Consider the following 15,081-nt stretch of genomic DNA (forward strand, 5'->3'; position numbering starts at 1 on the left):
GTGTGTATTCTTAAAAATGTATAGCATGAAAAATGTTAGCATAAAGTAGTTTGTAACAAAATAACCTCATAAATCAAAGTCACGTGGGCCATGGTATGTCAAGTCATTCGAATTCACATACATTCATGTTGGATTATACAGGCTCATGTGCAATATAAAATAGACATATGCATCATATAAAATCTCTAGTTCAAAGCCTACATAGACAGATAGATGTATCACTTTTAACATTAGAAAGTCAGTGCAGATATCTGACTGTCTTGATATCTCATCTAAGCCTTTTTAACTCATAAATGGAATGTCTGACTGACATATCAAAGGTCTCCAACTGAAATCAAAAACTCCATCTAAATCACTGTTTCAGTCTGGGTCTCCCTGAAGATCCGGCAGACATGTTAGGCAGCACTCCTAAAACAATGCTTTGCATGCTGATTTTCATGTGTTCCATTATTGGAGAGAGATGTGCAGACCCACCACAATACAAATCACAGTCAAACGTTTACACTCACTGGACACTGGACAAGGCAGACAACAGTGGAGGCCATGGCCATAAAGTGAGTGTCTTTTTGCTTCTAGTTTATCTATGAGGGGTCGATCATATATTATTTCTACACACATAATGAACTCTATCAAAGACAGATATGAGTATTTGAAGCAGGGGATTTTAAAGTTCTTTCTGTGAAGTTGTCTGAAAGTACATTTGAAAGGCATGGATCTTCACTTTGGTTCACTACTGCAAGTAAGTGCCTATCAAAATACAGAGCATATGAAGTAAACACACTCAGCAGTTCCTGCTCCTGGGATCAGAGGTTTTTTATGATGCATTTGGCTTGACAAGGCTTTTCAAAGCATGAATTAGAAGTGAGAGCCAGATTCTCTCATGCTGATCTCATACAATATGAATAACTGTCTCATATCTTATTGTGTAGTGCTGTAAAAATCATGTTTCATCAGTGAAAGATCTTAATGTTGTTTTCAAGGGCAGATTTTGTTGCTTTTCTAAAGACCCACTAGTGGATGCTGATACTTGGAGTGAATCAATAGACAAACTATTGACCTGCAAAGGTAAGACATTTGTTGCAGTGCATTAATCAACTCAGATTAAACAAAAAGTGTTCAGTCATTTTTTCGTCACGTTTGGAACTGTTTCAAATCAATGAACAGCATTTCTTGCACTGCAGTTTTTTTATTATTCTACCAAGTGTTGATAACTCTTTATCAACAACATACCAGACTAATTTTAACTGTATCATCATCGCTAAAGTACATCAAGTAAGAGTACAAAACTTATATAAAATCCAGTTACCAGAAGTGCAAAGACATTGTATTTTTGTAGCAATAGAGGCTACTACATCATTTAGAATGTACTGGGTGTATGTGCAGTGGTAGTATAATATACGTTACATTTTTGATGCGCAGACTTGCTGAAGTGGTAGTGCAGATGTAGCCTGAGTAGGGTGGGTCAGTCTGTGCTAAAGCAAATTTACATTAAAATGTCAAATTTACAAGGCAAGTGAATGTGCAGTATATTCATCACCCAGGTGATTCATGGAATAGGCTTTACAAATGAGCTTGAGAAATATCGGAATGGCAGCATTTGTATGTACAACTGATTGCAAACAATAACAATTCCTCAAACCTCATGAAGTGTTGTTTCCGGGTCTTCCAACTGTAGCTGGTCAGGCAGCTTTCCAGGAGTTTCTGAGGTCAGAGTACAGTGAGGAGAACATCCTGTTCTGGCTGGCCTGCGAAGAATACAAGACGATCAAGAGCACTCCAGAGATGATCACCTCTGCAAACAGAATATATACAGAGTTTGTGCAAGTGGAGGCCCCCAAACAGGTAGAGAAATTAACATTCTTTTTTACTATAATCTGTTAGTTATCATATAAGTCTGTTGAAAATGAAATGACTAAAGTTCTTTAGTACAGAGTATGTACTCACATTTTCCCATATTATGGTCCCCAAACGGATATGATCTCCAGTTAGTGCCCACTTTAAAATGACCATGTCCTCATTTGTATTTGCAGATCAACATTGACTGTACCACCAGAGCAAATATAACCAAGAACATTTCCCAGCCCAACCTGAACTCATTTGATACAGCACAAAAGCTAATATATTGTCTTATGGCTAGAGACTGTTACCCAAGGTTCTTAAAATCTGATGCCTACCAAAGCATTTTGAGAACCGGAGGCAAAGGCTGAACGTAACAACACATGTGGAGTACAAAACCGAATGTAAATAGATTAATGTAAACATCAAGCAGCTCTTAATAGTCAAGGCAACATTTCTAAATGCACTTTCATTTTTTTTTCAATGACTAATCCAGCCTCTATCCATTCTGGTTTGTCATTTCATCTCATCTTCCATGTGTTGTAATCATAACTTATTTGAAGAACCTACAACTTGGCACATGTAAAGGTAACAGCACCTCATATGCTGTGTTAGAGCTGGAAATAGTTGACTATGCCAGATCACATTAGAATACATTCAACAGTCTTTTACTGAAAGGAAAGGTTTTCTTGAATAACTAGGTATGCAATACTGAATATGATTAAACCAATTACAGGGCTAGATATACCTATATTATTTCAGTTTTTTTATGATATTTTGTATGCTATCTCATATGCTGTTTCACTATGGTCTGTTTATTTTTTTTTCTTATGGTATTAGTGCTCAGTGAAAACATCAATACAAATGCCGCTGAGGTTTTTTTTTTATCTGCTGTGAATTTGCATGCAAATTAGAGCACAGTTCTAAATAAACTCATCTACATCTGTCAGAACAATAATAACCTTTTTTTTTTATTAAGGCACTCAAATAAAGTCCATCACTCTGTGGAGTTTGCATACAAAACAGAGACAGTTTGTATTAGTCACTAGTTTTATGGCTCATTGGAGATCTTTCAGCAGAGTCATTTATCCTTTTGATTTCCAACAGGTCAACTGAACCTGGCTGGACCATTCTGTATAAATAGTTATTATGTGTTATCACTGGCCTGCCACTCCCTTCTTTACGGCCTGCAATCCCACCTGGTGCAGGGGACCAGGAGGCGATTCTTGATTCATGTTAATATATGTAGCCTACAGAGTCTGTGGGTGGTCAATGTGAGATTATTTTAGTTTAGTTAGATTAGTTTAATCTAGTTAGATTAGTTTAAAGGAAAATTCCGGTATTTAGCACTTTGAGTCCCTTTTCTGGTTTGTTTTGGATGAACTAGAGTGGTGGACACCGAAGTTTTTACTATTGGTCTGGTCTCGACCTTTCTGACTCGTTTTGAATCGCCTTTGACTAGTCAGAGTGGCTGCCAGCAGGCATACTGTAGGCTACTCAAACATGTCCTAAAACAACCCTTAACGTTCGTTTTCAAAACTGTGCAACTCACCGAGTGGTTAGTGGTGTTCGTTGATGTTCCAAAACAAGTAGTGTAGCGAAATACAGTTTCTGTCGTGTTTTATTTAGCATTTTGTAAAATCCCATTGATTTCTTTTGGAAGACTCATTGCACGTTGATATTACTGCGCCACCGTCTATGCTTCAGGTTCAAATATTGAGCGGTTGTGAATAGTTCCACAATAGCAAATAAGACGGCTGGAAATCATACATTGCGCCGATATATTTGCTTTTAATAATCAACGAACACCACTAACGACTCGGTGAGTTGCACAGTTTGAAAACGAACGTTAAGGGTTGTTTTAGGACATGTTTGAGTAGCCTACAATATGCCTGTTTGCAGCCACTCTAAGAAGTCAAAGGCGATTCAAAACGAGTCAGAAAAGTCGAGACAGGGCCAATCGTCAAAATTTCGGTGTCCACCACTCTAGTTCATCCAAAACAAACCAGAAAAGGGACTCAAAGTGCTAAATACCGGAATTTTCCTTTAAGTTATTAAAGTATTTTGTTGAATGAAAAATGAAATGGTTCTACGCAAACAATGGCTCTTCCCACATAGTAGGCTAATGTAGAAAACAAGCTAAAACCTAAAAATCAAGACCTAAGAACTGGATGGATAGTCGAACACTGTGAACAGCCAGCTGTTAGATGAGTGTGTAAGGACCGCATGCCACCAAAAACTAGGCTACTAGTCTCTTTCAGTCTAATAACCTCTGATATGTCTTTTAGTCTAATAACCTCTGCTATTGTTTGTGTTTTAACAATGCTTTCCTTTTCCATATGCTAAGGATACTACATAATTTAGTTTCACAAAATAATGATGTTACACAGAATAAAGATACATAAAAGATAGCCTACTACACGGCCACCAAAAACTATAGTGTCTTTTAGTCTAATAACCTCTGCTATACATTGTTTGTGTTTTAACAATGCTTTGCTTCTGATTTACTGATCAATGGAAACAAAAAATATGTGATTAGCTGTCTTGGTCTGTTGTGCTGCCTAGTTGTTGTGAATAAAATGTGAACTAATTAAAACCAGCACAAAGTTTAATTAAGGCAAGAACACAGTTTCAGTAAAAAAACATTTGAGTAAAATGTTCTGTTAATTTTTTTTTTTTATCTTGGGCCTGAACTAAATGATACTTCTGAATAAATCAATTTGTATCAGTAGCATATATTAACAGGAGTAATTGCTTGGGGTTCACATATTGAATTTGTTTATTTATTTTAGGAGTGCATAAGTATTTTCTTTTGTAATGTAACAGCTTTAGGCTTTTAGATTTGTTCGCTTTAGTGCAACAAGACCACCTGGTGGCTTGTGCAATCTGCAAACTAGCCAGAGGAGCCAAATGAAATGGTTCTATGCATGCATGAATGCACTGGATGATGAAATGGTGGGGGAAAGGTGGGGACCAGAAATTAAGGTGAGTCGACCAGAAATTAAGAAAATACATAGCTTCCAAAAGTGAAGAGAAAAAAAACATTAGCTTTAAAAAGTTAACTTCCAGAACAGCACAATGGAGACTAGAGATAAGATCGTCCAAGTGAAAACATGTGGCCTACCCTGTGTGCTCCAGGTCAGCACAGTCCAGCTCACAGAGTCTTTGAACTGGAAAATGAATGCTGGTTGCATCATCCTCTCCATCCTAGAAGGGAAATCAGGTAAAGCCGCACCACATAGCATTAACAACAACACTAGCACATAGGGCTGTCAAACGATTTTTATATATATATATATATATATATATATATATATATATATTGTGATTATTCACTGAATTTCTATAGTTTATTGTGATTAATCACATATTTTATCATGATTAAAATTCTATTATTTCCAAAAGTCCATATTAACAATGTAAAGCAATTCTTACCAGTGTATCTTGATTGGGAATCAAATGAAAGCAAAGAAAGTTACTTTATGAACTTAACTTTAAAACATACTGTATTTTGAAATTTCCAATCAAATTTCAAAAGATGTGCAGTGGCCCTGAGGCAACACAATGTATTCTTCACAAATATAGCTATAAACTGAAATAACTGCTATAGCAGAAGTGCATGTACAAAATGTAGGCTATACACAGTATAAAGGGCATAACAAACAAAAAATACTCCATATAGCCTACTGTATATTCATTATCTTTGAGTTCAGTTGAAAATAATGAGCTTTTCATTTTGAGAAATATGCTCAAGAGCATGTGCAAAATGTAACCTAGACTTACAGCACGTTTCAATGAAGTGCATAACAAACATAAATATAGCCTAGTCCATCTTCATTAACAATGTTCAGTTCACGTTTAACAGTGTAGGCGTTAAAGTGCTAAACTTGAAGTGCTTCAGTGATATTTTATGTCAACTGAGCCGACATGTACATCAGCACCAACGTTTTTAACTGGCAAACACTGGATGGACAATGGATTTTATGGAGTGGCACCAACAAAATGGAACTAAATCGTAATTTACATGACAGCGGCAGCAAAGTGTGATGCTTGTGTGCGGAGTCGTATTGAGAACAATGGAATTGAGGGCCCCATCCTGGTGATCAGAAACGGATGGTCTGAGGCGCAAAGCTTAAAAACATTTAGGGCGTGTCCAGTCCACATTCGGCATGATTTTATGATCATATATAATCTCCTACTCCAGCCCTTACTCTTGCAACTTGTGTGTATGTAAATGAGTGTGTGCATAGTGTGTGTTTGTTTTTGTGTATATGTGCTTCTCTGTGTGTTTGTGTGTGAAAGAGAGTGTGTGCATGCCTGTGTGTGCAGCTGATATGGCCCCCCATGAACGGAATTCCACGAAATCTTGCATGCATTCAGAGGGTGTCATAATGATCCTAAAATTTTGTGCAGTTTTTGGTCATCCTAGGCCCTACAGTTCTCGAGATATTCACAGAAAACTGTGTCTGGCCAGCTACAGGCCGATTGGTGTACACTCATTAAATGTACATATATTCATTTATTGTATGGACGCTCATGAACTTCCACGAACTTCATGAAACTTGGCATGCATTCAGAGGGTGTTATAATGATCCTACACTTCAAATTTTGTGCAATTTTGAACATGTCAACTAGAGATACCTGCGATTACAATGCCTCATTTTTGCTTTTGTATTTTTATCTAGGTGGCGCTATACCTCAAATGAGGGGATATGGAATGGGTTGACATGGCCCCTTGATACCAACATACGAAAAAAAAGTTGGTCATATAGGCCCTACGGCTCTCAAAATATTCACAGAAAACTGTCCGCACTCTCAAGAGTTTTTCTTTCATTAAAAGAGAGGTTGTGTTTCTGTTACTGAAAAAGAAAGGTTACCATGTCAGATGCCGCTTGAGAGTTCCTTTTTTCCCCTTTTATTTTCAAGTCTGTTTCTAACTCGCACCCAAAGGGTGAATAACTTTTAACATTCACACCATGCGTAGGACTCTCTAAGTATGTAACTGCTCAGGACATGTCTCTAAGAAAAGTCCTTTACCAAAGTAATGGTAAAATGGTAAATGGTAAATGAACTGCATTAATATAGCACTTTTCCACTCCCACAAGCACTCAAAGCGCTTTACAATTTCATGCCTCACATTCACCTATTCACACACACACACTCATACACCAATGGCAGACGATGCATTGCTAGGCACCAACCACTTTGGGGTTCAAGGACACCTCGACAGGGTCAGGAGGAGTTGGGCTCGGACCAGCTCGAGCAGGAGGAGTTGGGCTCTCCTGAGCCACTGCTTCCCACATCCATGTCCCATTTTGGTTTTCAAAAAGTCAGATAAGATGAGGCAATTCAGTGTCAGATACCCATTGTTTAAGAAGAGGACTCAGTTGGAGCTAACTCTTTAGGCAGGTAAAAGCACATCTAAAGAATAGAAAGGGAAACACCACAGAAGGCCTTTTCATGGCCATAAAGTCAGGAATACTTAATTTATGTCTCGCTGAGGGGATATCAAGGATATTGATTACAGTCCAAGTTTAGGTCCCTGTTGGTCATGTAAAAATGGTGACCACTTTTGATTGTGCTGTCAAATAAAGTATGACTTAACTTTACAAAGCTGTGATTTATTGCAAAGCATGGGTATAGTTAATTGTTGCTTTATGTTATTTGGTTATATCCCATAAAGACAATTGCAAATTTGTTCTGTAGTTAATAATAATCATAGTCATAATAATAATAATAATAATAATAATAATAATAATAATAATAATAATAATAATATGTTTATATAGTGAAAAATAATAATAATATGTTTATATAGTTTCTGACTCAAGGTTGCTTAGTTGTCAATCTTGTACACACCCACAATTATTATGAGGTCAGTTCATTTTAGCCCTCTAGTGTCCTTCAACAGTGGCGGATATTACTTGAGTACATTTACTCAATTACTGTACTCAAGTCACTTTTTCATGTATCTGTACTTTACTTGAGTATTTATTTATTTATTTATTTTTACTTTTACTCCAGTACATTTCTAGGCCAAATATCTTACTTTTAACTCCACTACATTTTGTGACAGCTGAACAGCTGAAGTTCCTTTTGGACAAAATACCAGTTCCTTTTGGGGAAAAGTCCAAAATACATGTGTACTTATATGTGTATTTTCTATTAAGCGAGCTAGGCTTTAAATAATGGTGTTGCCTAACCTATGTTATCGTTATATCCACTATTTACTGTTGACCCCTTTTCACAATATTGATGTTACCATAAATAGCCTCATGATGCCATTAAACAAATGATGATAAATGATAGACAATGACAGATAGATATACAATGACAGACAATTATAGACAATCTGACACTATCTAACTATCTAACACAAAAGGGAACATCTTGATTTGGTCCAAAAGTGTAAAGCCATCCACAAAGCAAAAAGTGGTTACTTTGAAGTCTCTAAGATAAGTTATCACATTGGTTTGTTTTTAGTTCTTTCTACATACAATTCTCAGTTGATTTTGTCCTTGAATGAAGGAGAAAGGCTCAATGAATGCCTACGTCTGTGCTGAATCATTTCAACAACAGTATTAGTCATAATACATTTCAGGGCTTTTGAGGTACATTTGAAGGCAAGTACTTTTGTACTTCCACTCAAGTGGAAATGTAAAAGGACTTCTACTGTTACTAGAGTAACATTTGACCATGTGTATCTCTACTTTCACTCAAGTACAGGATTTGCGTCCACTTTGTCCTTCAATGTTAACCATAAAACCATAGTGATTGTAGTGTAGTAAGGTAACCTTTCTTTTTTGAAGATTCAACAGTAGGTGGCAACAATTTGCAACTATCCAGCCTTCAGACCTATTTAGGGAACTGTGTTTTGCATGTTATATAACAACCAGCTGAGGAACATGCAAACTACTTTGAGATAAACACGGAACACAGGAAAACAACTTTAAAAGACATCAGCTGCAGTACCCATCGAGACATTCAGAAATGTGCCTTTAATGGTTGGAAAAACACACTATGCAAAATTGCGAGCACATGATGTGCACAAATATGTTGACTTGTCACTCCTTGTTATTTGATCAAAAGGTGATGGAGAGATACAAAGTTTAAAATTGAAGATTCAAGTTGAATTCTTGAATTTGACATGTGTGTCACACACAAAGCATTGTTATTCAGGTTATAATATTTTCCTTGTTGTTAAAAAGTTTCCTTGTTGTTAAAAAAAAAAACAGTGAACTATATTTTAGAGCATACCTGTATAACAAGTCTGCTTCCTGTCTGTTAGGATGTTTGTCTGCTGGTTATTGCGTATGGTGCAGACAAACAAGCTGAACAGGCCTGCGTAGTATACGAGAGCACTAAACCGTAGCATGGCGGTAGCCGCACAGCACATGCTTTCAGCATATTTTGTTCTGAATGGCGCATCGTCGAGATATGACTGGGTTAGGGAATGCACTGCAAACCACAACTTCCCTTTCCTCTTGTCTTCTGCTCATATTCAGCATTTATGATAATTGAAGACAACACACATCTCTCGCATGTTTCGAGAAGAAATACTCCAAAAGTGGTTTTAGTTTGGATTTAACCTGATTTTATTATTTGGCTGGGTGCTACAGACTAAATGGCTGTCCTGGGCTAGTTGTGATCTGAGATCGCCATTTCATACAGAATACCTCCATGCCTAACCTATGCAAAACAATTAAGTCTAGAGTATAGCCGTGGGCCTGTTATGTGCTAAGTACACATCTAAAAACTTAGTGGCTTGAAGTCAATCAGGTCAGCTACCTAACCATGCATGTCCTGAATGATCTGTTCAGGACCACGACATTGCACTGTATCCAGATCAACACACACACACACACACACACACACACACACACACACACACACTGAACTGAACTTCCACAAACATCACATTCACCAACGCAATGGATTCAAGCAGAAGTGAACAGGTATCACACCCAGCAAATTTCCAATCATCTGACTTACTTCAGTAAACCATGTCTGGGGAAGCCGTGATATTCAAAACCTGTGTGACCTTTCTCTAGAGAAAGTATTCTCATGTGACCTGTGCATTTGGAAGCATCGTCTGGTCATGTGGTAAAGCACTTGGAGTTGGCTCAGTATAGCACAAGCAGCCACACCTGATGAGATGTGTAGTGGACGTTTATATCTAAGGTTCCAGGCTGCACTGTTTTTATTTTTCAGAAATGACAAAAAACAATGTTGGAAGCTTGGAAATCAAAACTCCTGCTATAAAATGGAGGGTAGTGTATGCCTCTGATTGTGATGCCTTGAGATTTGGATAGTGGCATCATGTGCTTTGGGGGCTGCTGTTTGACATTAGACTCTCATCTAACTTTGGTATGTCCAGCATCCAATTAAGAGGAAAAATGTGAAATAAAAAACAGTAAATAAATAGTGAAGCATAGCACATAACTATATGTCCACAAAATATCTCTCATGAGAACAGCCAAAACCCAACTCCCAACTTGAGGCTTAAACAGGATATTAATTATACAGTGTCAGTGAGTTTCAGCTAGAGCAGCGAGATGAGATTCAGTAGTTCAGTAGATCCACGCATAGCAGTTGTCATGTTCATTTCAATTGTGCGCTGTCAAAAACGCTGTTTAGTTATTCGTTTCATCATCCCTACACACACAGCCTCTGGCAGAACCCTGCTGCATGCAACCACAGATCTCTGACCCTGTGACACCCACATTCCATGCTTTCATTCAGCTGATGCTCAAGAGGGATCCGACACTGATAGAAGCCAGTTACACGATCCCTGCATATGGCCTCAGCCTTACAGTCTCCAGACTCACAGCCCGACCTGAGACAGTAAGAGCCTGCAAATGGAGAAGTGAGAGTGTGTGGTGAGAGAGGCTTTGGGTATCTACAGTATGTGGGACAAAATGTTCAGCACACATCTCTCTTCCTCCTCTCGTGACATGACCTGTAATGGGTATCATCCATTCCACACTTGACTCCTTAATAGAAACATAAAGGTTCATATACTGTGCTTTATCCCCTCAATGTAAAGGGTTACAGGGTGGTCATAATGGGATCTGCTCCATCTTTCAAATGTATGATGTTTTGGTTGTCACAGATGTACTACTGTATGTGGGTGTCTGCAAAATTACTTGTTACCATTTCCAGGTCAGATGGTGGTGAATACTGACAGGTGAATACATAGTCCATGGAAAACTTTCCATCACCACATTAGTGCTATATGGTCTCAAGCAGAGATGTCATAGTCCTGCTTTTATCTCATCAAAGTCCAAGACAAAGCCTTGCCTCATTCAACAGTCACATATGTAAAGTCAGCATTTGCTTATCACACTCAAAACTTTCCAGTCATATTTGCATCCGAGGTTAAAACTGTAAACACATCATGACAGACGCAGGCTTAGAGTCAGGCCGCTTTGCGCCAGTTTCAGCTATAGCACGTGCGTCAGCCACTGACGCCTTCCTCTTTTCGCTGCGGTTTTAGTGACAGAGAGGTGATGCCTAATCCAGGTCATAGCAACGGTTTGTCTACAAGCCTATATAAAAGCACTCATGGGTGACAACAAACAGTTGAACACAGATTGCACATGTGCTGTGAGCCGAGTACTAAAGAGCGCGTAAAATGCCCTGGTTGATAATCCCATCGATCGAACAGGATAGCAGAAGAACCATGAAACGACTTGAGATGCGGGGACAGAACAAGTGAGTTCTTTAGACAGATGAGGAGCCTGCTGTTACTCAATGATTTGAATAACATTTTTGAATTTATTCCCTTTCTAATTTGTATGTCTTTCTCCTCAGAAACAAGGACTTCAAGAAACAACTAAACTGCAGAGGAAAGTGAGTACAACGAAAACTGAAGCACTACATTTACATGCATTATCCTGTTGCTTGAAATGTTGATGGAAGTACATCAAGGCTCTGCTTTTTACATGTGTACAATTACCTCTGCCAACAGACTTCAACCTGGTGAAACTCAACTTTGGTCTCAATCACTCGAGAATCTGCTGACATCTAAATGTATGTAACATTTTCACGTATTTCCTATTTTGCTTATATATATTCTCATTTTAACACAATACCAAAGCCAAATTCTGATTGCCATGTAAAGAATTGAATAAAGAAAGAGCCTCTTACAGCATAGGTGACTGACAGAACTCATTCATGCTTCCCATGAGAAAAGGTCAGATCACTTGTAGCTAATTTTTAACTGTTTTGGAATCTCAGATGGAATGGCAGCTTTCCAGGCTTTCCTCAAGTTAGAGTTCAGCTATGAGAACATTGAGTTTTGGTTGATCTGTGAGGAATACAAGAAAATCAGGAGTTCCCGTCTCATATCCAAGGCCAAGAAGATATTTGAGTGTTACATTGAAGCTAATGCACCCAAAGAGGTACAGTACTGCTACTAAACAACAAAATAACTTATACACACATTTATACAAACACAATGTGTTATTTCTATCAATGCTTTTACCACACCGGTACTTCAACTTATTTTATATTTCCTTCCAGATTAACATTGACCATCAGACCAGAGACCACATCAGGGAAAATGTGAGGACCCCCAACATATCCTGTTTCGATGAGGCCCAGAAGATTGTGTACAGGCTCATGGAGAAGGACTCCTACCCCAGGTTTCTGCGCTCTGACATTTACAACTCTCTGATTGCCTCAGCCTGAGGCCTGGTCAAGCTGAGGACATGTGTCCTGCCTCAAGTAATTGGACGATGGCTTCTACACAGAGCACTATGTGGACTTACCAGAAACCCCAGAGATGCCAAAAAAGAAGGATTATTTTCTTAATATTCTTTTTTGCGGTTGAAGATGGAACAGACTGAAGGAAGTATGCACAGTAGAGTGGGAACTGCTGTTAGAAACACTTTTACCCGGCTATCTGCTGATCTGTGAATCGGATGTGTGCGTACACTTTTTCAGAGCTGACTCAGTCACCATAGCACAGTCTGCAGAGTGGTTGTGGGCGCATGGGACTTTGTGTGCAAAATCTTAGGGGAACTTTAGACAGGATACTGTGTCAGTTTCACAGATAAACAAAAAGCCTTTTGCTCTTCCAGCAGGTGACATCAGAACTCAATACACATTTGGCTATGCAACACATTTCTGAAGTTATTGTCATTTTGAGATTGATAACTCCATTATGAAACATAAAATGTGCCTTTAGGCAAGATTATGATATTGTACAAATGTTGTACTACTGTACATACTTTTATCATAACCCTTAAAGGTGTGGGTTTTTGAACATTCTAACATAAGATTCCGTTCCACAACAATTCAAGGTTCTAACATTCTATGTGGAATTCAATGAACCCAGATATTTTTTAGAACGTTCATTTTCCAACATTCCCATCACACCGGTGTGATGGTATACATTTAAGGGATATTAATTTATTTATATGTATATGATGTGAATGTGTAACATTTTAACTTATGACTGTATTGTACATAAGCACAGATAAAGATAATAAATGTTGTACATGCGTTTGTTGGGTTTTTCTGAATCCCACTAAAACTCCCGCCACTTGTTACTCAGGTTGATTCCTGTACTGCCCATTCAGTGATATCTGTAGAGAAGAACCTGTAAGGAAGAAACAACACAAATTGTAAACATTTATGTAAGACGGTCAGATAGATTTGTACATGAAGAGGAATCAGGGGTAACTGCATCGAATAACAACGTGGATTTCGGTGTCTCATTTCGGTCCTTAAATAGCGTTTTTGTTTTATTATTATTACCGGGTATTTTTTTTATAGGCATCACTGCATGTCATGCGCCATCTCTAACATCTTGCTCTGATAGCAACACATCCAGATACAGTTACCCAACATAAACACTGGATGTATAAACCAGAGGGGTGCACCACATAGGCGAGTGGACAGTGTTTGACAGCTTGCGTGAGCCCAAGTAGGCCTAGCTTACTTTAAAGCGATATCACAAGCTCCTGTCAAAATCTAGCATTGGGCCCAACTACACACAAGCAAAAAGGCTATGAAACAACAACAGTAGCCTATGTTACATATCTTGCTAATGCGCTAACTGGCATTTATTTGAAATATTACCAAAGTTGTAAGGTGAAAACTTTATTACAAGGTGTGTTCTAAACAACATAATGGCAAGATATTAATCTTTCATGTGCATGAGGCCCATATAGCCATTATATCACAATGAATATGAAGATCATGTTAAAAGTTAGCTGGCAAAAACATAAATATGTAGGTTACATACCTGATGTCGCGGACATACTTTATCGCTAGCTAATTAAACTCAGCTGACTGGTGTTAGCGCATAGCCATAGTTGCTGTTAAAATGCCTACTAGGCTAGTATTGGGAATCTAAACACTTCAACACCGACATGTAGCCTAACATGTTCAAAACTATTGCGTGTTATGTGTTAAGACATGACATTTCTTGAAGCATTTGGGAACACACTGAATTAACTGAAAAGTAGAGTCCCTGTTAGATTAGCTTGCTTGCAAATGCCGTTGTCCATGCTATGGCCAAACCGCCTACACTGGGTAAACTTGAAAGCAGAGCTTACCATTGTGTGATGCATGCTGTTTTAACATTTAAATGTATTATTCGTAGGAGCAATGAGATATTGATAGTAAATTGAATATAACAGTTCAATTTCATGTTCAAATTTGTCTTAACAATAAAAAAAAAGCAATTCGTGCTTTAGACCATTTTAATTTAAAACATTACAACAAAGTACCGGTTCAGGCACCGTTTTGGCACCGGCACCGTTTTAAAAGTATCGATTTAGCACCGGTATCGGATAAAACCCAAACGATACCCAACCCTACACAGGACAATGTTTTATGCCAGTTAAAAGAAACTAAACCATATTAATACCATATTAACTGCCCCGTGTATTAACCTCATAGCTGAAGAAAATTTGCAAAATCAGTGTATAAGCCGCGGCTAATAGTTGGGAAATTACAGTATTTAGGCCCAGCAAACTGCAAAACAAGCACAACCTCGCCTGATCCAGGTCAGAGACCACAGTACTAGACTGGTGTATGTTTCTAGAAAGGGTAGTTGGCTAACCTCTGTCACAACCTTAAGAGTAGAACTGTTCTTGGATTCGGTGGATTCGGTAGAAAGAGTAGTTCCAACGCTCAATTGTAAACATGGGCGGAAAGTTTGGTATTGGAACAACAGGTCAAAAGTAATCGTTGCAGTGTCGTTTATGGATATTTTGCGGTTGTCAACGTTTC

At 38.2% G+C, this 15,081-nt stretch overlaps 2 protein-coding genes and 1 long non-coding RNA gene across 4 annotated transcripts in view; 2 read left to right on the plus strand and 1 right to left on the minus strand.

The window, feature by feature from the left end:
- The window catches only part of LOC121677465, a 25,079-nt gene continuing 9,998 nt past the window's right edge, over positions 1-15,081 (minus strand). Inside the window, exons 2-6 of one of the 2 annotated variants that reach the window (XR_006020975.1) lie at positions 13,386-13,441; positions 4,961-5,043; positions 1,640-1,745; positions 1,405-1,472; positions 1-747 (exon numbers count right to left, since the gene is read on the minus strand). This is a non-coding gene — a long non-coding RNA (uncharacterized LOC121677465). Of the gene's footprint in view, positions 748-1,404; positions 1,473-1,639; positions 1,746-4,960; positions 5,044-13,340; positions 13,442-15,081 lie in introns of both variants that reach the window. The other variant, XR_006020974.1, reaches the window with a different exon arrangement.
- Positions 520-2,258, plus strand: rgs1 (regulator of G protein signaling 1). The gene is made up of 4 exons (XM_042056149.1): positions 520-554; positions 986-1,065; positions 1,676-1,842; positions 2,031-2,258. Exons 1-4 carry the CDS (start codon positions 544-546, stop codon positions 2,205-2,207), a joined length of 435 nt encoding a protein of 144 aa, XP_041912083.1. The 5' UTR covers positions 520-543; the 3' UTR covers positions 2,208-2,258.
- LOC121677422 (regulator of G-protein signaling 21-like) lies at positions 11,406-13,345 on the plus strand. Its single transcript, XM_042056135.1, has 5 exons — positions 11,406-11,550; positions 11,650-11,688; positions 11,807-11,868; positions 12,076-12,239; positions 12,361-13,345. The coding sequence occupies exons 1-5, from the start codon at positions 11,471-11,473 to the stop codon at positions 12,526-12,528; spliced, it is 513 nt and encodes a 170-aa protein (XP_041912069.1). The 5' UTR covers positions 11,406-11,470; the 3' UTR covers positions 12,529-13,345.

The sequence above is a fragment of the Alosa sapidissima genome, chromosome 1 (assembly GCF_018492685.1).
Source record: "Alosa sapidissima isolate fAloSap1 chromosome 1, fAloSap1.pri, whole genome shotgun sequence".
Taxonomy (NCBI): Eukaryota; Metazoa; Chordata; class Actinopteri; order Clupeiformes; family Clupeidae; genus Alosa; species Alosa sapidissima.

Bases quoted from the DNA above. Each gene is read 5' to 3' on its own strand.
- rgs1 (XM_042056149.1), top strand. The intron at 1,066-1,675 runs GTAAGACATTTG...TTCCAACTGTAG, and splicing joins CAAACTATTGACCTGCAAAG to CTGGTCAGGCAGCTTTCCAG. The intron at 1,843-2,030 runs GTAGAGAAATTA...TTGTATTTGCAG, and splicing joins AAGTGGAGGCCCCCAAACAG to ATCAACATTGACTGTACCAC.
- LOC121677422 (XM_042056135.1), top strand. From the start codon at position 11,471: ATGCCCTGGTTGATAATCCCATCGATCGAACAGGATAGCAGAAGAACC. The intron at 11,551-11,649 runs GTGAGTTCTTTA...CTTTCTCCTCAG, and splicing joins GAGATGCGGGGACAGAACAA to AAACAAGGACTTCAAGAAAC. The intron at 11,869-12,075 runs GTATGTAACATT...TTGGAATCTCAG, and splicing joins GAATCTGCTGACATCTAAAT to ATGGAATGGCAGCTTTCCAG.